Source organism: Carassius gibelio, chromosome B17 (assembly GCF_023724105.1).
Source record: "Carassius gibelio isolate Cgi1373 ecotype wild population from Czech Republic chromosome B17, carGib1.2-hapl.c, whole genome shotgun sequence".
NCBI lineage: Eukaryota > Metazoa > Chordata > Actinopteri > Cypriniformes > Cyprinidae > Carassius > Carassius gibelio.
Window position 1 is genome coordinate 19,837,708 of NC_068412.1, and position 25,577 is coordinate 19,863,284.

At 36.0% G+C, this 25,577-nt stretch overlaps 1 protein-coding gene across 3 annotated transcripts in view; it reads left to right on the forward strand.

Annotated features, from left to right (window-relative positions):
• hspa12a (heat shock protein 12A) overlaps window positions 1-24,585 on the forward strand; it is a 33,239-nt gene extending 8,654 nt beyond the window's left edge. For 2 of the 3 annotated variants that reach the window (XM_052580959.1, XM_052580960.1), the window contains exons 2-12: window positions 3,866-3,942; window positions 4,156-4,283; window positions 6,186-6,372; window positions 6,746-6,850; window positions 7,470-7,586; window positions 9,670-9,841; window positions 14,270-14,356; window positions 15,859-15,963; window positions 16,110-16,368; window positions 18,910-19,013; window positions 20,209-24,585. In XM_052580959.1, coding sequence (XP_052436919.1) covers window positions 3,866-3,942; window positions 4,156-4,283; window positions 6,186-6,372; window positions 6,746-6,850; window positions 7,470-7,586; window positions 9,670-9,841; window positions 14,270-14,356; window positions 15,859-15,963; window positions 16,110-16,368; window positions 18,910-19,013; window positions 20,209-20,840 — 1,973 coding nt within the window. In that variant the 3' untranslated portion in view covers window positions 20,841-24,585. The remainder of the gene's footprint in view (window positions 1-3,865; window positions 3,943-4,155; window positions 4,284-6,185; window positions 6,373-6,745; window positions 6,851-7,469; window positions 7,587-9,669; window positions 9,842-14,269; window positions 14,357-15,858; window positions 15,964-16,109; window positions 16,369-18,909; window positions 19,014-20,208) is intronic. The other variant, XM_052580961.1, reaches the window with a different exon arrangement.
• The last annotated feature ends 992 nt before the right edge of the window (window positions 24,586-25,577 follow it).

The following is a 25,577-nucleotide window of genomic DNA, read 5'->3' on the forward strand; positions in this document are numbered from 1 at the left end:
GCCAAACAGTGTTATAAACACACATACGTTTGAGTGCTTAATGAAACAGCCTTATTAACAAAAAACCATTGTTTAGGATTTTGGCCAATTGTCACCTGGTTTGTCTGAAATGGTGTCCCTTATTTTCCAAGGAAGAAAGTGAGAGTGTCCCTTTTTTTCCTCTGCTAACGTTAACAACCTTAGCTAAGAGAGAAACTAATACGATTGAAGCAGTCGCAGCTGTTGCGCTGCTCCTCTCACCCAGTGTGTGTGGGATGTGTGTTTGTGTATGAATGTGAGTGTTTGTTAGTGTGTTTGTGAGTGAATAGAGCCAGCTGGAGACTGTGAGTGTGAGGTTTTTGGCATTTGCAGTGCTGCTTCTCTGAATGGACCTTCACATACACGTGAACTGAAGCAGCCCTGCCCTGTCAATGGCCCCTCTTTGAGACGGCTTGCCTTGGTAGCTGTTTGTGGTCTGTTAAGCTTGAGTATATAGTTCAGTGTGTTTTGCTTAGGCTTGAAAAATTAGCCGTACACTGTAATGTTCACACAGAATTCATTGGAAAGTTCTAGTGATGAATATAGTCTAATAAAATTGATCAAAAACACTTGTTTTACTGCTTGAGATGCGCATACATTTCATGTTTTCCCTTTTTCTGCTCTGGTTTCACTTACTAGGGAATTCTCAACTTGACATTATGATGGATTCACTTTTCTTTATCTCTGCATTTGGTTATTATTTTTGGAAAAGATTCAAACCAAAAGTTGCAGAGCATGCAGCCATTTGTCTCGGGCATGGTGAGATTTGATTTAAACTGTGAAAAAATCAAATAATTCACAATTGAACAAGACTGGTGCGTTTTCCAGAGTTGTAATATTTTACAGATGGGTTTGTCTTGTCCTTTCTCTCTGTGTATGCCATAATGTTTTTTTAACCACTTATTGAAGGCAATGTTTGAAATTCTAAACAGAGAAATAGTGATCTGTTGAAGTATATGATCATAAACTCAACACTGAAGAAATGAAGAAATGTTTTCTTAAGGTGACATGGAGTTTATTAAGATTAAGATTAGGAATTAATGAGTTTTGACTTCATAATATTTCAATTTATTGTGCAACTAAAACTTTCTTCTTCAGTCTTGCCAAATTCCCTTTGGCCTACTTCAGTCCTGACTTTTGCTTTGAGGAAAAAAATAATGGTGCAATGAACACTGTCCAAACAATTGTATTTATTTGTCCTGCATTGTCACACAGCAGTGTTGGAAAATCATTTTACAGTATCTTTTTTTTTTTTTAATTCTCTTTTGTCTGGGGAATTGAGTTATGTGACCTCAAAGGAAAGAAAAGTTCCTCAGTGAGGAGTGGTGGAAAAAGAAATAGAGTGATGCTTTTTGAGAATGTATATGCATCACATTTCCTTTTCTGGATATGTTATGATCAATATTAAAATAGAAAAATAGGAAAGTAACATTTATGATTGATATTGTTTGTATTCAGATATATATTTCAGATCTCAGATTTTTTTTTTCTCTTTACTTTGATTCAAATATATCAGTGTTGCATATTTTATAGATAACAGATTCCAAACCTAAATCCACTTTGTCTGTGCATCAGTGGTCCATATGTCTCTCAGCTCTATTATTTCTGTATACTGAGCTGCTTGGAATTCCTCTGAATTTGTAATTCCACAGAGGAGGTATGACCTCTGACGACTCCTGCTTCCTGTCAGAACTTTGTATAACATTCCAGAACGGAGCTTGAACACCCGTTCGTTCGCTCCCTTTTTTTAGAGGAGGGGTGAAAACAGGATACCCTATTTTTTTTTTCCGCTTCATCTCTCCATCTCTCTAATTTGTTTATTTTTTCGCTGTTGGAATCGATGGATATGTAGTGGTACTAGCATGTGTGATCACCTTATTGAAAGAGTCTTTTTGTGTTCAGTGTTTTCAGAAACTTTAGATGTGATCTGGATTTGAACTTTAGAAAAAAGCTGCTGAGCAAATTATTCAAATTTTTTGGCCAACTAAATCTGGCATCTAAATGGCCAAAAACTTGAATTTGGAAACTTTTTTCCTATATTTATTGTGTAGATATTGTGTTAAAACAACTCATTATGTCTGCCAATTCTGAGTAAAATAATTGATTTATATATGTTTTTTCTTCTTCTTCTTCTTGTTGACAATAATTTGAGGCACATTCATTCAGGTCAGACTGCAGATAAATTCGTTGTCAAGCTTATGTGTAAATAAGGCTTTAAAACAGCAGGAAAAGCAAAGGAATTGGTCCGTTTAGCACTCTGGCAATAATGCAAGTAATTTTCCACCATTAATGCCCATTTTCTGCTTTCCAATTCCCACACGTTTGGATTTTCTTTTGTGACTTAAAGAATCTCATTGAAAAGCTGTGTAATACACACACACACATGCATACAAAACACAATCATGGCCCTAATCAAGTAGCTCTCAATCAGCCACCAGGGAGACGGTCGCCATTGACGTCGAGTAATTACATTCGCGCAACTTTAATGTGTTACAATGAAGTCCCCGTACAGTGAGCCATGTTGCCATGTAAACAAACTTAAGTTCCTTTAACCTGCAAATCTATTCGCCAAAAAAAGGATAAAAAGATGGTCAAGTGTGTGTTTCTGAATAACACTTCACTTATAGGCATTTATCATTATAGACAATCATTTTACTTCTTCAGTATTGATTTTGACGTTCCATTGTCCCATTTTAAAACCAATCTCGGTAGCTGGAGCGCGTGTATGTGGTGAGTGGTTGAAATGAAGTGCGAGCCGCAGGTAGCCAGTCACTCAACCCGTAATTACTCGCTGAAGAGAGCCACACTCATTCTGTTCACTCTGGCGCTCAGTATGGGGTAAAGGCGGGAAAAAAGGATGAACGCTCTGAAAAACGTGGCGTCCCGTGGAGCGAAGAACCGGGGCGCTCGTTTAGCATTCAGGGTGCTTAGAATCTGAGTGTTTTAGCGAAGCTATTAGGCCCGGCTAATGAGGACGAAGGGAATGGACAAATACAACATCTAATTCAATTCAAATGTCAGTGTGGAGGGGAGCAGCTGTTGCTGTAGTGGTCTAAAGCTCTTAAAGGATTTGATGATTTTATGACCAAATAATGTAAAATGTTAGACATAAGTGATGTTATAAAAAAAAAAAAAAAGTATGGACAAATGAATGGTTTTTTAGATAAATTCGTTGAACATTAATAGAGGCTTTTAAGTCTTGTTCCCACTGAAATAATTTCTAGTGAAGAATCAGCATTGATGGTGCCATTTAGTCCTATTCTCTATCTGTAACCATGAAACTGAGCCTTTTAGGGCTTCTGAACGCCATTTAAATGGATTTTGAGAGTGTTTTAGAAGTTCAGTAGGCATTGGTGAGGTGTTCATTTACAGAAGAGTACCTGTATTTTCTTTATGACAAACAAGTTTAAAAATGGTTTTATGTGTTGATGCAAATTATCCAACATAAAACCAAGAAACACATCGAGAACCTTTTATAATTCTGTGAAACATCAGACTAAATGCTGATAGACTAAACGTGCGGCCACATTTACAGTGGTTCTTCTTTGTGAGCTATTGAGAATAAACTTTGAGTATTTTTTTGCCTCAATTTTGCCAATGGCACCTTAATACTGCCACAATATAATCCAGCATTTGTCAACAGACAATCCAACAGAAAATTGCTTGAATAAAAGGCAAACAAAAATGCCCTTAAACCATTTAAATTTAGTAGTATTATCATAAGCTCTAAAAGAAAGATTATTGACATGACTGTAGGCTTGTCTTTGTAGTTTGAATGTAATTTTAGAGTGTATTGCAAATGTCATTGGTTTCTCAATGTTCTTTCTTTCTTTCTTTCACTTTGCAGATGCAATGGCCACTCCATCTCCAGCCAAGAGTATGGGCGACCCAGGCATCACGCCACTTTCCCCCACACACGTACTGGTGAGCTCTGCTTTTTACTGCCAGCATGACGTCACCCATTACAAGAGAGAAATGTCCAGTGTGCAAATGTGGCTTTAATGGAACATCTTATTTACACTGAGCTGCAATTACACGCAACAATTTAATGCTTGACATATACTTGAGAGCATCTCTCTCCCTTTTTCCATATCCCTCATTACCCCTCTGCTTCTTTTCTCTCTTTTCTTTCTACAGAACGACTCAGAAGAGAATGAGCCTACGAGACACCCCTATGTGGTGGTGGTGGCCATTGACTTTGGCACCACCTCCAGTGGCTACGCATACGCCTTCACTAAAGAGCCAGAGTGCATTCACACTATGAGGTGAGACAAAAGGTGCAGGGAGAGGGAGTGGGTGGGTGTTTGAATGTGAAAGAATAGAAGGAATTTGATTTTTTTTGGGGGGGTAAAAGTAAAATAAAAATCTAATATAAATTAAATATAGCAAAATTAAAAAAGAAAAATTCGAATAAAAAATATAGTAAAAAAAAAAAAAAGTAATTATTAATCATAATTATTTTTATATGTTTATTAAAATTAATAAAATGTTTATATATATATATATATATATATATATATATATATATATATATATATATATATATATATATATATATATATTATATAATTTTCAATATATTTTCATAAGTAATTTTTTTTTTTTTTTTTTTTTTGCTGGGGTAATGGATTATTAGTTACCCTGCGTAGTTCATCCCTTCTGCAGACATTTAATATGATTATCCATCCATTAGACGGTCATGTCTCTATTTCAGTCCAACTCTGGCGTCTTTCTTTCTGGGCACTTATGCCCCATTAAAAATGATCCGATAATACAGTCCCAGTGTGTATATAATGGTCAGAACTGTGTAACATCAATGTGTATCTGTGTGTGTTGTATATGAGGAAGAACCCACAGCTGCTCTGTTACCCTGACCTGACCTACTTGGTCATGTGACCTTTGACTCTAAGGTCAACTCTCCAGAGTACCTGCTGGGGAGAGTCAGCCACGTGTTTCCCGCCCAAACGGGCATGTGGGCTTCATTTTAGGCATCCGACTCATTATGAAAGTTAGGAATAGAATGCTTCTACATTAGTTAGAAATAGGATTCTGTTAAACAGAACAAGTACAACTATAGAGGGTGTCCTCGCTGTATATTTGAAGAAATTATTATTTCCATTAAAACATGAAGGCCATTATATGGATATATTTAGCATTATCTGACAAGCACTCTTGGCATTTAGTTGTCCATGGCTATATTATTCATATAGGATCATGACTTTATGAACACACATGAGAGATGAGATTTGCTGTTCTTTTAAAATAAAAGTTCCTGGTTAATTTGAACTGTGGTTAGTCTGCTGCTAGAGATTTACACACACAACACAAAAAGCCCAAGGGCTCTGAGGTTATTTGGGTTGAATTAATAGTCTTGTTCCTTAATCTTTGCATAAACACAGCTTCCCTTTTAAAAACTCACAAAACTCTTTTACTAAATCTGTTTTGAGTCAAGAACACAGCTGCTTTGAGTTGGTTAACAGGAGATGAAAAGATCGACTCCCAGTCTGTCCTGACTCCACAGAATCCCCGAGTAGTTTTTAGTTTGTTTACAGAGACTGAAAAGGTAACTCTGATGAACTGAAACCTTATGGACTATTACAACTGTGACGATAATTGCCAATTGAATTGTGCCCCCAATTAAATATCGGTGCCACCAAAATATATCTAGACATCTAATTATTTATGCATTTTAGTGCATAACATAACAAAATATCAAAACAAGTGCTAAACATATGATATCCGTTTCTTAGAATTAACTTTTTTCTGTTTTGGAAGCGCAAAATTGAGATCTTTCCAATAATTCTTAGCATAAATAGTATAAATTTAGTGGGTCTCGGGTGTATGAAGTCAGTTCTCTAATATGATCATTTTGGCTTCTCTCTACGCTCAGATAGTCTGTAGTCAGGCTGCTTGTTCTGATATGCACTGAGGTGCTTCATCCTGGAAGTAAAAGCCCATTAATATTTTAAATGCCTCTGTCTCTGTACAATGCTTGTGCTGGTTTTATGATGGCCTCAATATGAATGATGATGATGATGTTCGGTTGGGTTGAGTAATATTTTAGGTCATCTTAGGTCCGTTTTTTTTAACCTTATTAGGAGAAGAGGTGAAAAGCTACAGCAGCTCCAAACTCACCCTCTTGTTGGTTGATTTCTCTTTGTTGCTAGACGCTGGGAGGGTGGTGACCCAGGGGTGTCAAATCAGAAGACGCCCACCACCATTCTACTGAGTCCAGACAGGAAGTTCCACAGTTTTGGTTATGCAGCCCGAGATTTTTACCACGACCTGGATCCCACCGAGTCTAAGCAATGGCTCTACCTGGAGAAGTTTAAAATGAAACTACACACCACTGCAGTAAGGACACACTCATACAGCATTGATTTTTTGGTTAGTGTTGGACCTGAGGGGACTAAGAGTCCAAGCACATATACACATCGAGGAAATTATTGATCACAAACCTCCTTTTATATATTTCATGCCTAAATAACTTATAGATCAAGTAATGCAAACAAACTTTTAACTCATTATTAGGTTAACCAGTCTAAGCTTAAATAACTAGAATAATGCTTTTAATGAGTTTTCTAATTTATGATATTTAACTTACAGAGTATATTTTATTCATTGTGAATGTGGTCGTATGTCTATCAAGTGTACAAATACATTTGAATTGATATGTCATGCTCCTTCTTGTCTTTGAGAGGCATTGTTGTCATTTTATCTTCTTTAGAATCTGTCCATCGATACAGATTTACATGCTGCCAATGGGAAAAAGGTGAAAGCTCTGGATATTTTTGCTTATGCTCTGGCCTTTTTTAAGGAGCAGGCTCTTAAGGTATGTTTTATCATTCTCATCACCATCATCATCATCATCATCATCAATGTTCTGTTTAAACCAGTCTGTTTACATTATTTTTTACATGTACTCTACCATTCAGAAGTTTTGGGTCACTTATGCTCATCAGTAAAAACACAGGAAATTGTAATATGTTGAATACCATATAGTAAATATTAAACGTTAAAGTAACTTTTTTCTATGTTAATATATTTTAACATGTAATTTATTCCTTTAATGCAAAGTTGAAATTTTCAGCAGCCATTAGTCCAGTGTTTACTGTCACATGATTCTTAAGAATCAGTCTAACATGCTGATTTGATGCTGAAAGCATTTCTTCTTGTTATCAGTGTTGAAAACATTTGTGCTGTTTAATTTGTACTTTTTTTTAATTTATTGAGCAAAATTTTATTCCAGGGTTCTGTGAAGTATAGGAAGTTCAAAAGAACAGCATTCATTAGAAATACAATCTTTCCTAATATTATAAATGTTTTTATTGCCACTTGATCAATTTAATACCTCCTTACTGAATAAAAGTATTAATTTCTTTTAAAAAACTGTCAAACCGACCTCAAACTTCATCAGTGTGTTAAAAATGGATTTTTATCATTGGATACAGGAGCTGAGTGACCAAGCAGGGGCAGATTTTGATAATGCTGATGTCAGATGGGTCATCACAGTACCGGCCATCTGGAAAATGCCGGCTAAGCAGTTTATGAGAGAGGCATCGTATAAGGTATAATATTTCTTTCTCACAGCCACATATGCAATAAAATGCATGTCTCACTTTGATTAATGATCAGGTTTGTGATTTGTAATTGGAGAGAATTCTGCGTATATTGTGCTTATGTGCTTTCAATTAATGTAATGATTCAAGAAATTTTACAGGAGTTTGAAGGATGTGTTGTACCAATCTAGTGGACGTTTGTAGGTACTGCAGCACTGGGTTGTGCTGTGAACTTCCCCTAGCGTTAGTGAGATAATGAAGGAGGCAAAAGAGCACAGTTTTGCTGCCAATTCCATCTAAAATAGAACAGGAATGAGATATACAGAAATTCAGGATGTAAATGGGTAGAGAGGAAAAGCAGAGGGGTTAAAGGAAAAGGAAAAGGAAAGACCGTGATCTCACCTCTTAGATACAGCCACTGTTTGTCTGTTTTCACCGTCTCTCATTGGACCCCTTAGAGACCCCGCATACATTACATGTGGATCTGTATCTCTTACTCTCTGCTCGACTCTGTCACGTTATTGTGATTTGAAAATGTGTGAATCTGTGGACAGTTTAGCAGTGTGTGTGTGTGTGTGTAGGGTATGTATTTGAGCTGTATTAATAACAGATGTAAGTATCTCATTAACATCTGTCACGGGTGACCTGATTACAAGTGGCTTGGCCGATAGCTATTTATACCAGATATTAATATATCACGTCACTGGATATTATTAACTAGCAAAGTCTTAGCGCAGTGCTTGGTTAACAATTAAGAAATGCTTTAATGTTATCTAAGATGCATCAGGACACCGCTTATTTGCACATGTACTTAGTATTGAACTCTTGTGATTGGATGGAGAGGTGTGTGCAGGTGTAAATGAAGGCAGTAGGCAAGTCAAAAAGAAAGAGAAATGAGACAAAACCTTGATTAAAAAAAGAATGTACCAAAATACTATTAAGCTATTATTGCTGCTTATTCCATGTATACAATATATAAAACATACTTAGGTTAAACTTAATTATGTAATTAATTATTTAAACACACTGAAAAGACATTAGTTACCTTTAATAATGTGCATTCAGATTATAATAATCATAGCACAGTAGTAGGCAGAAGGATGAATGCTCTCACGCTGAAGAAAGGGAGGAAGAGCAGGGTGTGGCCTCAGCTTCTTTCATCTCAATCCAAAGCAAAGACAAAATGAGCCGATACCCAGCGAGAAATCAGAGAGAACAGCAGGAGAAAGAGCGGAAAAGAAAGGGAGTCTGCAACACCTGACAACTGCACTGGGAATTCCTGCAAAGCTTTTCTTAGGAGTGTGTGTGTTTGTGTGTGTGTGTGTGTGTGTGTGTGCATGCAGTGACTCAGCTCTCCATCTGCAGGATCAGGAGAACAGAAAGAAAGGACACTGCATTCCCTCTCCTCTGTCTCTCGCTCTCTGCGTTTTGCTCACACTGTCGCTCCTTAACTCCCTGAATCCTGCAGCGCACTCAGAACAAACCGTGTCACTCAGCACAGCATGTGTGTGGTGTTTCTTTTATATTTTTACACTTCCTTATATTTGAAGTGAGGTAAAATGATCTTGCTATATATGACCAGCCATTTGTATCATTTAAATATAGTTTTACCCAGCAAGTGAGTTATTATTCAGGTTGGGATGTTTAGGGTTGTGCTGCAATAGCTGTTATAGGTTTATATGTTGTTCACTTCAAGCAATGTCCTACATTGTAACATGCTAATATGCTAATTTGTTTATTTATTCATTTACATGCTTTTTGTTTACATATTAATATGTATATGAATTAAAAGATGAAATGTTAGACAAATACTGGAAAAAATATAGAGGTCAGTCTTTATTATATTTAGCCAAAATGGTCTAAAATAATTTTATTAGAAAATATGTCTACAATGTTAGTTTAATTAATTACCAACTTTCCATTCACGTTTAGATTTTTTCATATTTTAAGTTGAATTTTAACGTTTACTAGGAATAAATGTTCATATTAGCTTTCTTTTTTTTAATCATTTGTATGCTTTATGTTCAGAATAAGTCAAGATGGGTTTCAAACTTTGTTTAATGTCTTGCTTCTGTGCTCTGTGCTCATCTAGGCTGGTCTGGCTTCTCGTGACAACCCTGATCAGCTGATCATTGCTCTGGAACCAGAGGCTGCGTCCATTTACTGCAGAAAGCTTCGTCTCCACCAAATGGTGGATTTGGGCAACAAAACATCCCTGAATGGTTACAGCCCAACTGAGAATGTTGGGGCAGGAATGACCCAGGGTAAGCCACCCATACTGTCTTTTACAATGATACAGTTGCACCACAAGCATACTGCTGTGAGGATAAACCAAATCACACTCATATTGTTGCACTTGTTGTACTTAAATGTTTGTTGAGTGTCATTTTGTCTGTGTTTTTTGATGCCATCAACCTCGGGCCAGTGATTTGTTCTTCTTCAGAAGGCCAGATAAGATGTAGTAAGTTGTTGGGCTGGTCATGATGTAGGTTTTTTTTTTTTGAGAGTGAGTGTGAGAAAGATGATAAGACCAGTCTAGCACAAATATTTTACCATGTATAGCAAAGTAGTGAACTGTAAAGATGTTTTTCTCATTCTTCAGTATAAAAACTACTAATGTATTATGAGGATTTTTTTTATATCCACTCCATCTTAAAGGAGAGGTTATATCAGAATAACAAAACTGTAAACTGAAATGGAAATCAATCCTAACAGATTAAACTAGCACTGAAATGAGGATTACTCCTAAACCAGAGCTGCAGGACTCCTGCAGTCCAACATGTCTATTAAACACTCACCGCAGTGAGGGAGAGAAGGTGATGATGCATGCAGAAAACAGTGGGAGAGAGGGAGGGAGGGAGGAAGAGATAAATAGCTTTTAATTTAAGATCATTTTAGATGTCTAATATATCTGCCCTTTCCTTACTTTTCTTTTAGAAATGATTAAACTTTTACTCAGTAAGGACAAGTAAAGACACATATTTTACCTTTCCTAATCAAGTTTTTGCTTGTATATATGAAAATATATTGCATATATATTACTGTTTAAAAGTTTCAATCATTTTTTTTTTAAAGATATTAATACTTTTATTCAGCAACAATGCATGAAACTGATTAAAAGTTATAGTTAGATGTATAATGTTGCAAAAGATTTCTATTTCAAATAAATGTGTGTATCAAAGGTTTTTTGTGAATAAAAATGAATTCAGCCTTGGTGAGCATAAGAAATTTCTTACAAAATGTAATCTTAAAGGCCCCAAACTTCTGAACCATAGTATATTTGCATGATCACAGTGGTATTTCAACTATGGGCACCTTTACTTTCACTGAGGTTGATGTTTGCATTCTTACTCTATTATTTATTTATTTTTGTATTGTTTTATTCATCTCATTTACATGCCTATATATATATATATATATATATATATATATATATATATATATATATATATATATATATATATATTCTTTGCCATACGACAAATGGACAAATTAAACTAGTGTGATGTAAAGGAGTGCACAGGCTCAGAAGTGCCCATAATTGAAGAAAGCCTATTACTGTACATTCCACAGTAAATACACTGTGAACACATCCATGACATGGAATGCCTTGCCAGTTTTTGTCACACACCGAAGCAAAAATGTAATTGCATTGAATTCAGTCATAAATGTGTTTGTATAGAGGCAGAGCATTTTCTGCTGTATTTCTGCCACTCTCACGGGAACACAGAACCACTCTCTCTGTCTTCCAGTCCATTCCAGTTCACCTCCATTGTCCTGCTCGTGTCCTTATTACCAACTGACAGCGCATGCACTTGCACAGTGAGCTTTATATATATATATATATAAAAAATTCACCTACTGTAAGAATATATAGTATGCTACTTAGTATAAGTATATATATTTTAGAGATAACACTGAAAAGTCATTTTTCATGTGTGTTCAGAAGGTAACAGTCATTTGGAGCATTGCTGAATGGTGATGCCAGCATGAGAAACAGCTTTGGCAAATTCACAATCCCCCTGCCTCATAAATTTCTCCCACCCTCTCTCTTACTACGTTTGCATGCATATTTATTCATAATCATGTAATTGTTTGAGGTCATGCCTTGCATTCCCTTGAAAAGAAAACGATTTCAATTATACCCAAAAATGTTGACAATGTTTCTTAACCACATTTGTTCGAATGTTAATTATTATTGGCTGACGTCATCATTTAAGAATCCCAGATTATCTTTTGTCCAGATCTAAGTATGATAAGAATGTAATTTGGCCCATTATGTGTCTGAGACAGCTAAAGCACAACTATCATTCCTGTAACAAACTACATTAGTGTAAATGCAATGACCTTTGTGTGACATCAGTGACCTCAGTCTGATGACATCAGCAGCTCTATAGTCATCAGCAAGCACATCTGTAACTAAACCGCTGCATGTGCAGAAAAGGAGTGACAGAGAATATGAATTTGATCAGATGGTTTTTGTGCTTTTAATTTGAAAATAACAGCAACATTTAAAGTAATGATGCAGTGACATATAAAAACGGTGAAATATGAAGGATCATGATGCACTGAAAGGAAGTCTGAGATCCCATTTGACCTCTCTGCATATGCTGTTCTATAGATAGAGAGAGGGAGAAAAAGAATGGATGAAGGACAAAAGGAGTAGTGTATTGATTATTTTAGCAGCAGTAGTATTTGTGCTCTGATAGCCTGTATATTTGATATTCAATGGTGAGCATTGAAAATGTGATTCAGTTTACTCAGTGGTAAGCGCCTGAGACAAGAAGCAATAGTGTGTGGCGACCCATTGTGAGCAGCACAGAAGGGCCATCTGTTTGACAGCCATAGATCTACTCTCTCTGTACAGGGCATCAGAGACCGACAGGAGATACAGTAACAACGTCTCCTCTGAGGGATGCCTCTCAGAAATGATTGAGCATCTGCATGTGTTCTTTCATTTATTAACGATGTTCAAAACAATTCTGTAATATTGCTAAATGTTTTTGAAGGTAGTCTCTTATGTTCACCATGGCTGCATTTAAATGAAACATGAATGGAATTTACCTTTATTCATTTAGCAGATGCTTTTATCCAAAGCGACTGACCGTCTAGGAAAACAATGATCTATTTGATTGTATTTTAAATGTATTCAAATAAATGTAAAAATGTATTCCTGTGATGCAAAGCTGAATTTCCAGCATCAATGTCTCCAGTCTTTCAATGTCACGTGATTCTTCAGAAATCTAATATGCTGATTTGGTGCTCAAGAAACATATCGATGATGGAAACAGTTATGTTTTAATGTTTTTGTGGTAATCGTAATTATTTATAGGATTTAGTCTGCTTTTTTTTTTTTTTTAATCAAATTGGTGTATTCTTTCTCAATAAAATAATTAATTTCTTTTTCACCAAAAAAATTTGCTGAACCCAGACTTTTGAACAGTAGTGTATATTTTTAGGAATCAATGACGAATCAATATTCATCTGAACTAAATGACGTTCCCCCAAACTATCTCTTATTGAATTCACAAATGTAGTTTTCACTGCTTTGATATTTAGATAATCTAAAATAGCCTGTGTTTCCTTGTGAATGCAGCTAATAAGTTGAGAATGTGCTATCAGGGTGGTTCAAGAATGTCAGATGAGGGTCTGTTTTTTGGTTAAACACTGTTAGATTGAGATTAGGTCTCCCACGCCCCATCAGAAGCTGTCATGTACTGAAAACATGCCCGCTGGTCCATTTCATTGTTTTCTGTATGTTAGAGGAAATCTCAGTCTCCATGTGGTCACTCGTCCTTAGAGGTTACACTTCCTGTTTGGGAATGTTTACAACTGCCAGGATGGCCATTATCCTCTGATGTCATCAGCCCAGGACAATCTCCCCTCCACAGTGAATGAACAGAGACTTTTACATTCCACTTGCAGTCAGGAAGTTCAAGAAAGTGAAAAAGAGAGGAAGTAATTGTGGAAAGATGTACTGAATATCTCATTTATTTCAGATAATTTACTGCAGGTTTTTTCATTTCATTTGTTTAACAGTGTCTGTATTACAGGGAACATTTGCAAAAATATTTTTCCCCATATAGAGGATAGTTGCATGTTTGAACATTTCTAGGCATGCACAATGTATATTACTACCATATCAGTTATTTCCAACTTTTTTAGACATTTTCTTGTTTATTGATATTAGTTAATATTGTTGCTTTACTATCATCTAACACCCTTTTAAAGTTACTCTTTAACATACAAAAGTTAATTTAGCAAATATAACAATACATATACATGCTCATACTGTACATTATAAGGTTGATGCCTATATTTATTTTTAGTGTTTAAAGTTACTTTTTAGTGTTAGTTTTTTTTTTCAGCATAACGTGAAAATAATTATTAGCTCACCAGTTTTAACCAGAAATTTAATATCATGTATCCCTAAAAATATTACAGCATTTTACTGGTTTCCCTTTACATTTGATGAATTTTCCTGAACTTAAAAAAAGTCTTGCATTCCTTCAGAAGATTTTTTTTTTTTTTTTGGCAGCATCCTCCTGCTTAAAGAAAGCACATTCAGCCCAAATTCCTTTCTTATTCTGTCGCCTTGCCAATAGAACTGTCACATACACACACACACAAAAACAGCTTCACGCTGCCTTCCCTCTCACACACACTTCCTGTCTCTCTCTGTCAATAACCAGCCAAGGAGCATGTGCGCCGTAACCGACAGAGCCGCACCTTTGTGGTGGAGAATGTCATAGGAGAGCTCTGGTCTGAACTCACTGAAGGTAGAGTCTGTCTTCTCACACATTTTATTTTCTTCTTGTAGTATTTTGCTCCTGCTGTTTCTAATGCTGCTGTCATAAGTTAAGAAACCCTCAAATCTGAAGCTCTTAGGATGGATGCACACTAGTCTCATCTCAGTTGTACAAAGAAAGCAGTGTGGGAGTGTGTTACAGACACCATGTTTAGAATATTAGCCTGTCTTTAGATACACTGAAAGATGTTTTTTTTTTTTGTATTTCATGAACTGAAATAATACATCAGTTTTTTTTGTTTATAACAAACTGACAACCACCTTAAAAACATAGGTGGTAAAGAGAAAATGTAATGTTTAATCAAAGTTCATTACAAGTATCTTTTCCACAAGCTGAGGTAAATACATATATAAAATGTGCATAGTGTCACACACACAAATACAAAACACCATCATGGTGACAATAAACAAAATTTAACAACATAAAATGTCTCTAAATTTGCATTACTGATAAGAAAAAACTCGGAAGAAACATTTATTTCAGTGAAAACCCATCAGATGTCATGTATCCCACAATTCTATGAATTTCCTGTTGTTTTGTTTGTTTGTTTTTTCACTGTAAATGATAAGATAGATGACAGTAATATTTTAAAATGACTTTAAATGTGCCATTAGATCGAATACAGTTGTTCACCATTAGGAGAACTTGAGCATTAAGGGAACTTACAGTTAATAAATTAACTGGTTTTTATCATTGTATTTTCATAGTTTATTACCTAATTATGATCAAAGGACTGATTATTTCACAGTCAATCAGATTAGAACTTGAGATTTTGTGACCGTTAAGCATTGGACAGTCAGCAAACACACTTTGGCTGGTCCTTGAATGCTCCCTGTGAGACTAGATGCACCCTTGCTGAGAGGATAAGAAGACGCTTAGTGCCCTAACTCTGACGTCTGAATTAGCAGCTGCTCAACCATTAGTATTGCCTCAGCACACGTTGCCTATTCACCACTGCTGGAATAACCCTCACGCAAAATAATGTTCAAAAATCATTCAAATTGCATTCAGTGTTCAGTGTTTTCAATGTTAAAGGAGCAGTTCACAAAAAAACTAACAAATATTGTTCAAAGCCTGTATGATTTTTTTCCTTCTGTCGAATACAAATGAAGATAATTTTAATTCAAATTCATTACGTTTTTTTTTTTTTTTTTAAATAAAAACCATCATGAAAGAGTAATTCCCCCCCCCCCCATTTTCGGGTGAACTGTCTCTTTAAATAATCTTATACAGTTTATGAATATTTTACAGAACCTACATAAAACTTTCATTCCAAAGGCTTCTACTTGAGTTACCAAACAGTGAACCCTGAATGTAGGTCACCGTTCCCCTGACACCTTGCAAAAGCACTCAGTCACATCTGCAGAGAGTTCCTGAAAGAGAATAAAACGTCACCAGATGAGATTTAGATCCATCCTGATGAAATAGTTTTTTGCTGGTGACCCTCTAATGCTGTATCTGCTGCTGTCTAGGTGACCGTTATGTGGTGGTGGATTGTGGAGGAGGGACGGTGGATCTTACTGTGCATCAGATTCGGATGCCGGAAGGGCACTTGAAGGAGCTTTACAAAGCCTCAGGTACAAGACATAACCCTTATGACCTGTAACTCCCGATTAACATTTTGCTCAAAGCTTTTATTTCCTGTAAATAATGGTCTGTTATTCTGAAATGTCATTATTTCTAAGAATCTGAGATCATCTTTTTCTTTGCATCCTCTCTGCAGGAGGCCCGTATGGCTCTATCGGTATAGATTATGAATTTGAGAAGCTCCTGTGTAAGATATTCGGACAGGATTTCATTGACCAGTTTAAGATCAAGCGTCCGGCTGCCTGGGTGGATCTGATGATTGCATTTGAATCTCGTAAGAGAGCGGCAGCTCCTGACCGAAGCAATCCATTGAATATTAACCTGCCCTTCTCTTTCATCGACTACTACAAGAAATTCAGAGGACACAGCGTAGAGCATGCGCTGAGGAAGAGCAAGTGAGTGTCTATATCACCCGTTAATACAGTCCAGTTGAGTTGCACCTTCCCAGATTATTTGCTTCAAACTGGAGGATTCGTCATTATCTGCCCTCCTTTGTGTTGCTTGAAAAATGTAATTCTATTATATATAAATATATATTAAATGTATTTCTTGAAAAAAAATTGAATTCAGAGCAAGTGAGCAACAGACTTTCAAAATAATAATATTAATAATTTGAGAAAAACTGTTAATGTGCGATAAAATAATTGACGCTGTTAATTAGTGCGTTAACTTGCCCATCCCTAATATATATATACACACACAGTACACACACACATGTAAACAGATAATTTGAATTTTATATTGGATGAAATGTTAATATATATATATATATATATATATATATATATATATATATATATACCGTATTTTCCGGACTATAAGTCGCACTTTTTTTCATAGTTTGGCTGGTCCTGCGACTTATTGTCAGGTGCGACTTATTTATCAAATTAAATTGACATGAACCGAGAGAAACGAACTAAGACAAATGAACTGTAGTCTACACTGAAGACATAGAGCGCCCTCTCGTGGCCGGAGACGGTAATGTTTTCTCTTGGTTTTCTAAATAAATGCGACTTATAGACCAGTGCGACTTATAGTCCGAAAAATACGGTGTGTATAAATATATATATATATATATATATATATATATTAGGACTGGCCAAGTTAACACATTAATAAACAGCGTAAATTATTTTATCGCACATTAACAGTTTTTTTCTAATTATTAATATTATTATTTTGAAAGTCTTTTGCTCACTTGCTCTGAATTCACATACAGACAAACAATGGGTCACTGGAGGGGTAGGATGTTGATCAGTAATGGCTTGGGATAGGCATCATCCAATGAGAGCATTAGGGGTGGGCTGAAGACTGCAGCAGCGCTCACATAAACGTTCCCAATAAAATTATTTAGGCTAAGCACCAACATTAACAAACCACTGATCCCTGTTGTTTTAACAGAAAAGATTGCAATGTGCTTATAGTCACGACTTCATGTGCTATCGGAAGCTTCCTGTTTTCCACTTATGAAGACAGCAGAGAAGCGCTCGTGCTCTGCACAGTAGAGTGTAGTGCATTGTTTTGATATCTTTGTGGTTTATTATTTTGAGTGGTTTAGGTTCTTACATCTTTTCTAAATTCATATTCAAGCACTTTCAAGGTGCATTTTCAAGCTTTTCCAACACTTTAAACTGTGGTAAATTACATGTTTTCACACACGCATTTGAGTTTTTTTCTTTAAATCAGATGTTATTGTGTAAAATGTGTACAGGTAGTATTTATAAAGTTTTAGCTTTTAGTTTTGGATCTGTTTTTAATAATTTTACTACAATTGATTGCTTCTGTTGTCCTCATTTGTAAGTATGTCTGATTAATGACTAAATTAAATGTGTGTATATATATATATATATATATATATATATATATATATATATATATATATATTATATTTTTATTTATATACAATTTTGTTACGTTTTAATAATCAGATGTATAGTATTATGCATACTGTCGATCAGGATTTGATTCTTTTCTCTACAGTAATAAACTGGTGACTGTTGTGAGTCCTGCTGACTCTCCACCTCTGCGGTAATTGTTGTCTGCCTCTTTTGAGGTCAGGCATGTGTGACCTACAGCCCCTGGAGTTAATCTGTCTATTCATGACTGCTGTCAATACCATACACACAGCCATTCAATAAGCCATCAGGCCCTGTATAAAGATGGCCAAGTCAGCTAAATGAATACCATGTTTGTTTGTGTGTGTGATTGCTGACTATGTGCTAAACACACTCATAATCAAGGGGCATAGGTACAATCTAAAAAGAGGAGAGATGGGGCACATTATGAGCTATTATCAGCTTGTCATGAATATTAATTTGTCATTTTCACCCAGTAGCACTGACAGATTACAATTTTCTTAGCATTGCAGCAAAACGAGGCATTTCTCAAAAAACTATTTAAAGTACCAGTCATCCAAAACTAGTTAAAATGGCTGCTTCTAGAGTAAAAGTAGCAGATATGACAAAAGTGAGGCAAAATTATCTAGTTTTATATTTTTATTATTTCAAAAAATGCAAGCCTGTAATATTATTTGCATTGTTTAATGGTTCAATTTTGTATTCTTTCCTAACACAGTAATGAGATAATCATTTGCGAGTCACGAGTAAGACTACTCTAACTTGCATTTTATGGATTTTGAGCTCTTATGTCTCACAGGGGACAGTTTTTCCAACAAGCCTACAAGTCAGGCATCTCTGAGCACTCAGTCAGCCCTGCATCACACATCTGTTTACTGGAAACCACAGCTATTAGCACACATGGGCTGACTTTTATTGCAGTGTAAAACCTAATCATGTCAACTCAATAATGTCAAGCTTCTCAGTATTCTTCCATATGTGAAGAAACCTTTTAACCTGCACTGAGGCCAAGTGAGGATAACCTGTTATTCATTTCTGTCTCTAACTCTCACTCTCTCTGTCTTCATTTGTCTTCTGCAGTGCTGAATTTGTGAAGTGGTCTTCACAAGGCATGCTGAGGATGAGCCCAGATGCAATGAATGCACTGTTCAAACCAACTATAGACCACATTATACAGCACCTGAGTGAGTAATGCACCGTTTTACTGGAACAATAATGTTCTATTGATTTCTGGAGTTTTTAGTGAGATGTGAGTGTCCTTTGTCTGGATTTGGGTGTTAATGGAAAGTCATGTGTTCTTGATACAAGGGCCATTTATCCCATTGAGACATGTATGTATTTAACAAAAGGTTTCAATTATTTAGAATCAGACATGGTTTATTAAGTTTCTTTGTATTTCAGATAAAATGGCAACAATACTTAATTGGAAGATTAGTAAAAAGGATTAAAACCATAGTAAGGGTGCAGAAGAATATATATTCCTAATGTAAATTCCCATCTTTCTCTTACAGACATTCAAGACTGCACACTAAAAGTATGGTTAGGCTAAATTGTGACTCATATTCTTATGAATAGTTTTATTTATTTTGTTCATAAGCTGTATAACAGTAGTTAAGTTACATAATCTTTCAACATACCAATCTCATAAACATAACAGCAACATGACATAGTTAAACAACATTTTAACAATATTTTGAATTGGCATTTATTTTGTTTATTTCAGTTTTTTGCCAAGGCAACAGTTTCCCATGTTTCCCCATCTAATATTTATATTTCATTTTATTGGTATAGTATGGTATCCCAGAATATCAAACATGGAATCTTAGTCTCGAGATTAAAAATTGCCTAAAATCACGTGTGCCCATCATACAGTATACTATGTGATTTTCTGTGAAATCTGTCCGCTGACTACCCTTTATCTGCCCAATATTCAGACTACTAGTGCCAACTCCTACAGACTGCGAATTGGGCAAAAATCTAGGCAAAAGTGTATTCCAGGCTTTAGTAGAATGTGTAAAGCTGTATAAACTAATGAGCCATTGGGAGACACAATTAGGGCGAGTGTTGTCCCAGTCAGAGGACTCTCGACCATCTGCCCAAAATACTCGCACAGAACTGGGTCAGAACTCAGTCTCTCGGCTCTTATATTGGTCGAGCCCAGCTGTGATCTGTATCCATTCAAACAAAAACTACAAGCAGGGACACCAATGCTAGTAAACCGCGTTTTTTGTCATTTTCATGCGAATTGGAGGAATGCGTAATGTTCTTTGGTTAAATTCCGTTGTGTTCAATTGTTCTATGAAAAACTAATGCCATATTCGTTTCAAATCTCATTTGTCTTTCTCTCTCTGCTTTCATTCTTCTTCATATGTTCTCCAGCTGAGTTATTTGATAGGCCAGAGGTTACAGACATCAAGTTCCTTTTCCTGGTGGGAGGATTCGCAGAGTCTCCGCTGCTGCAGCAGGCCGTTCAGAATATGCTACAGGGCCGCAGCCGAATTATTATACCGCATGATGTGGGCTTGACCATCCTCAAAGGGGCAGTGTTATTCGGTCTGGATCCCAGCATCATAAAGGTGCGCCGCTCTCCGCTCACCTATGGTGTGGGCGTCCTGAACCGTTTCATAGAGGGGAAGCACCCGCCGGAGAAGATGCTTGTAAAGGAAGGTACACGCTGGTGCACCGACGTCTTCGATACGTTCATCTCCACCGATCAGTCAGTGGCGCTAGGAGAAACGGTAAAGCGTAGCTACACACCGGCGAAGCCGTCACAGCAGGTGATCGTCATTCACGTATACTGCTCAGAAAAAGAGTCGGTCAGCTTCATCACGGACCCAGGCGTGAGGAAGTGTGGTACACTGAAGCTGGATGTGAGCGGTACTGAGAGTCCGGCAGCACGAAGAGAGATCCAGACGCTCATGCATTTCGGAGACACTGAGATAAGAGCCATGGCTGTCGATGTGGCAACCTCTCGCAGTGTCAAAGCTAGCATCGATTTCCTTAGCCAATAAAGGAAGATGAGGGATGAGTAAACCACACACTGCAGAAACTCAGCATTTTAGTTATGTTTTCCAGTGAAAATATCCAGACATTCTTAAAGGAAGACAGAACGTGTCTTAAGCAGCAAAATAGCATATTCAAAAGATTTCTGAAGAATCATGCGACATGATGAAAGACTGGTGTAGTGGCTGCTGAATTCAGCTTATTCACAGGAATAAATTACATGATAAAATATAAAAATGGAAAAGAAAATATTAAATATTAATATTTAATAAGATTGCTATTTGATGGTGTTTTTCACATAAATGCAGTCTTCGTGAGCATAAAAGATGTCTTCTGAAAACATACAAATCTACCAACCCTAAACTTGTCAGCAGTACTATATTGAATTACATTTATTTGCCAATGGTTTTATTTTCTTGTTATAAACATCAACGGCTAAATTCTAGATGTATGCATGCAACAATAAAGAAAAAAAGAACTATAGGGTGTAAAAACCTCATTCCAGATGTATTCTTTAGAAGCAAAATATTAAGACTATTTTAAAGTCATTATTTCTCATTTAAAGGCTGTTTAGATGTTTTACCTGGAAAGCAAGACAAAATGCTGATTAAAATAGTTTGGCAGTGTAGAAGGATAGAGAAAAGAAAGAGAAAACTAAAAATAGAGAATGAACGAGAGATGAAGGATTGGAGTCTCAACTAATATTCCATGTTTGACATTTGCTTGAATGGTTGTGCCATTCATGTTATTTTATTTGGTCGCTTCATTTTCCAGGTCCACGACTGGACTTATCTCCAGATGAAACTTCTTCTATTAGGCCAAAGTCGAGTTCATTTTGTCTCATCGACACTCATCTAGGCTCAGTCTGTTATTCTCTGTATGCATCTATTATAGTCTATTTGTAGTCTTAGTGGCTATTTTCTGCACAGAGATGCAAACTCTGCATGGATAGAGCCAAAATACAGCTGCGTATTGCTAGTGGTGCAGTTTGGAATAGCACCCTGTAATAACTTAGCAAGACAAGTTCAGGTTAAGGCAGCTATGTTAGTCTGGCAGAAATATAATATCGTTCGCTCACAAAAACATACTGCTTTGCTCTTAAATTCTGGTCTGTTACCTCCAAGTCCCAGTCTAGAACCAGTTCATTCATTGAGGATATGATGAGGAGGTAAAGCAGATGGTTTTGTCTCCTGGACTGGTGACCGTTTTGAAACTCAGTATGTTCTTCATCTCAAACATTTAGGATGGTACCGAAACCTACCGAAGCTACACATCACAAAGGTGCTGACTCCCGTGACAAAATTACCATCAGTGCTACTGGACTACGTGGAAAACCGTTTTTAGTTTTTGTGGGGTTTTTTTACATCTCATTATGTTGACATTTCTTTTTTTGTATTTCAAGGAATTCTAGACAGCAGAGAGATTGAGGGCGCCGTTTTGTTTGTTGCATAATTCAGCATATCTTCATATTGTTGGTCAGTATGTTGCTCTAAGCAGAATGAGAACACATAAATCCTAGAATGTGAATCTTAATCATCGTTTGAAGTGGCAGTGACAGAAAAACCGCTAGCCATACCTGAAACATGATTTGAAATGATAGCCATTGCTATATGCTAGTTGCCTTTAATCCTGCTCCTTAGAAAGAGAAGCCAATTATTATTTTTTTCCTTTTTTTTCTTCATTTTTTTTTTATTTAGGATATTATTTTGGAGAATATGTCACAAATGAAAAAGTTTATTTCTGTATATACAGTATTTAAAGATATTGTACAGATTTTTAGCGTTGTTTTAGCATTAGCGGCTTTATGAGCAGTGTGTGTATGCAGGCCTTAAGAGCACACATTCTTTCTTCCACTCTCACCAGCCTTCATATGAACACTAAATTCAGACATTACCCTAATCCAAACCCAAACATAATCTCCAAGACAAAACTATAATCCCATTCCCAAAACCATAACCTTACCTTAACCCCAAACCACACCCCTATGTAGACCAAAATTACCCCAACTTTCCAGTTCCCAAATGCAGTTGTGTGAAATGCCTTTTGTTTTGCTTCATTTTTAGAAACTACAGCAAAGATCCCAAGACTTGAAAACCTTTTACCTTAACAACTTTACTCGCAATTATTTGAAATTTGAAGTTTGTGGTATATTTTGGTTTGGGAAATGAGGTGACTGTTGTGTATGTGGTCTGTAGAGGAGAACAATAGTTGTGAGTTTGGTTTGGGAGATATTGAGACAAATGCGATACTAACAAAAAAAAAAAAAAAAAAATGAAAGCAATAAGGTATTGCAATGTGACGTTCCACATTTTATTCCCACTTCTTCCATCATGCTATTCTGCCAATGTGAAGTCTGTGTGTCAGAGCTTCAGCTGCAAAATTATAAGGCTGCTATGGAAATGTATTAATCAAGGTGATGATAACTGAACATTTGTATTATTTGAAAGTCGGCATGTAACTCAACTATGGCGTTCTTTGAAAAATCTGTCATGTGGTTGCTTTTCCATAAATTTGCATAGCAATACATTGCGCCAAATAGTTCTTGCAAAGGACAATTACATTTTGTGATAATAGCACAGATCATGGATCAAAAACATGATGGAACAAACGTCTCCCTCTAAAAATCCTACCAAGCGTCTGCCAGGGTGACCACAGATTGTGAATAAAATATCATCAAACAATATAATATCATTAAAAATGAAATAAATAGCAAGATGCACACAGGATAAAACGCTAAAGCTTCTCAATGTAATCTGAAGTTGCTGCTCATGTGATTGTTAATTGCAAATAACCGCATATGCTTTGCACGATTCGCATGAGAGACCAACAAATAATTTTTTTTTTTGTAATGTTCATTTATTCTATTTTAAATAATCGCTGTATAATAAAACCCAAGCTACTACAGATCACTCTCTCATTGGCTTGTGCAAGGCAGTAGAAGCAGGAAATGATGTCATCACATGTGATATGTGTGCATGCACCTGTAGGGCAGAGCACACACACATAAACATACACCTTTACAAACGTGCAGATTTGTGACTAAACACACCTTTTTTGCTTTGAGAGTGTTGGTAGGGTTAATGTTAGAGATAAAATCCCCTTGTTTTGCTGATTTACACTTTAGCTTTTGTTCTTCACTTGATTTGCACCATACCAGGTCATTGGCAGCTTTGCTATTTTTTTTTTTTTTTTTTTATGATAACAATGTATAGCCTCTTTATAAAATGTAGTTATTGCTATGATGTGCTTGTATAAGCACATAAAGAGCACTATCTGTTTTTCAGTTCGATTTTGATCACGCCGTCTTGAGGTATTAAGACACTCATCCCTGAAGAGGGACATTTGCTAATAATTCACTGTGAATTTGATTTTGAATGGCTTTTCAGCATTATTTTATTTGACTGGTTGTAGCTAGGAGAAAATGCACCAGTTCATAGGATTTGGGGGGGGGGGCGGGGGGGGGGGGTGAAGAATTTCACTGTTTGCTAGATTCTGTGCTTAAAATGCTTGAAAGTCACCTAGTCATTCACTTCGATCCAAGATAGCTGCTCAGTCATAGAGCTGACGTGGACTTTCACTCACTGTGTAAACTCACAGACTATACCTACTTGTTTTTTTTTTAGTCAGTGTATACATTGTCTCTGCTCTTGCCATATGCACATCCAAAAAGATTTGCAACTGTATTTCAATCGATGCCAAGTACTAACAGCCAAACAGTCACCCAATAAAAAGTATGTTTATTTCAAAAAAAAATGTCTGTGTTGTGTTCCTTGCGGATGAAATGTTACTGGAGCGACCTTGTGCTGAAGCATTCTTCTCTTTTAAATCAGAGGGAGGCTAATTCATCATTGAAATGCTTACTTAGGAGATTAAAATGTCAAATATTATGTGATGAAAATTGCATTTACATTTTTTTTTTTTACAGTTAACAATAAAACCATACACCTTATAAAGGCAGAGATTGGCACATTTATGAATGGAGGAAATTACTCTATGGTGCTTGCAGGAATGGGAGTCATGTTTGCAAAATGCCTGTTTAACAGTGTTTCCACCTTGTTAAAAAACAGAAAAAAAGGCATTAATGCACAATTTTGTATAATGTGATTCGTACAGAAACTAGGGCTGTCAAATCGATTAAATGCATCCCAAATAAAAGTAAAATAAATGTGTGTGTGCGTGTACTGTGTATATTTAAATATATGTATAAATACACACACATATATACAGTATTTAAGAAATATGTGTAATATATTTCTATATAATAATTTAAATATGTACACACACACACATATATATATATATATATATATTTACATGTAAATATTTCTTAAATATATACATGTAGGTGTGTTTGTGTGTTTATATGTACATATAAATATACACAGTACACAAATATATTATGTAAACACAAAATTTTGTAGTGGATGTGATTAATCGTGATTAATTGATTTTTTTAACCCTGACAGAAACACATGATTTCTAGAAAAAAGGTAAGCATAAAGGTCCACAACTGAATCTAACCATCAGTGGGTGGTGAGGTGATTGAACAAAAGCATACGAATGAGACAAATTCATACGAATGAGCCGCCAAGTCACCAAAGTGTAAAATACAGTAGTGCCATGGGAGTGTGTCGGTAATTAAGCTTACACAGCACAATTCATACATTTGTTTAAAAAATTTAACAAAAAAACTCACTTTGACAAATAGTTTTGTAGATTTCTCCATATAGGCTGTTCTGTACTTC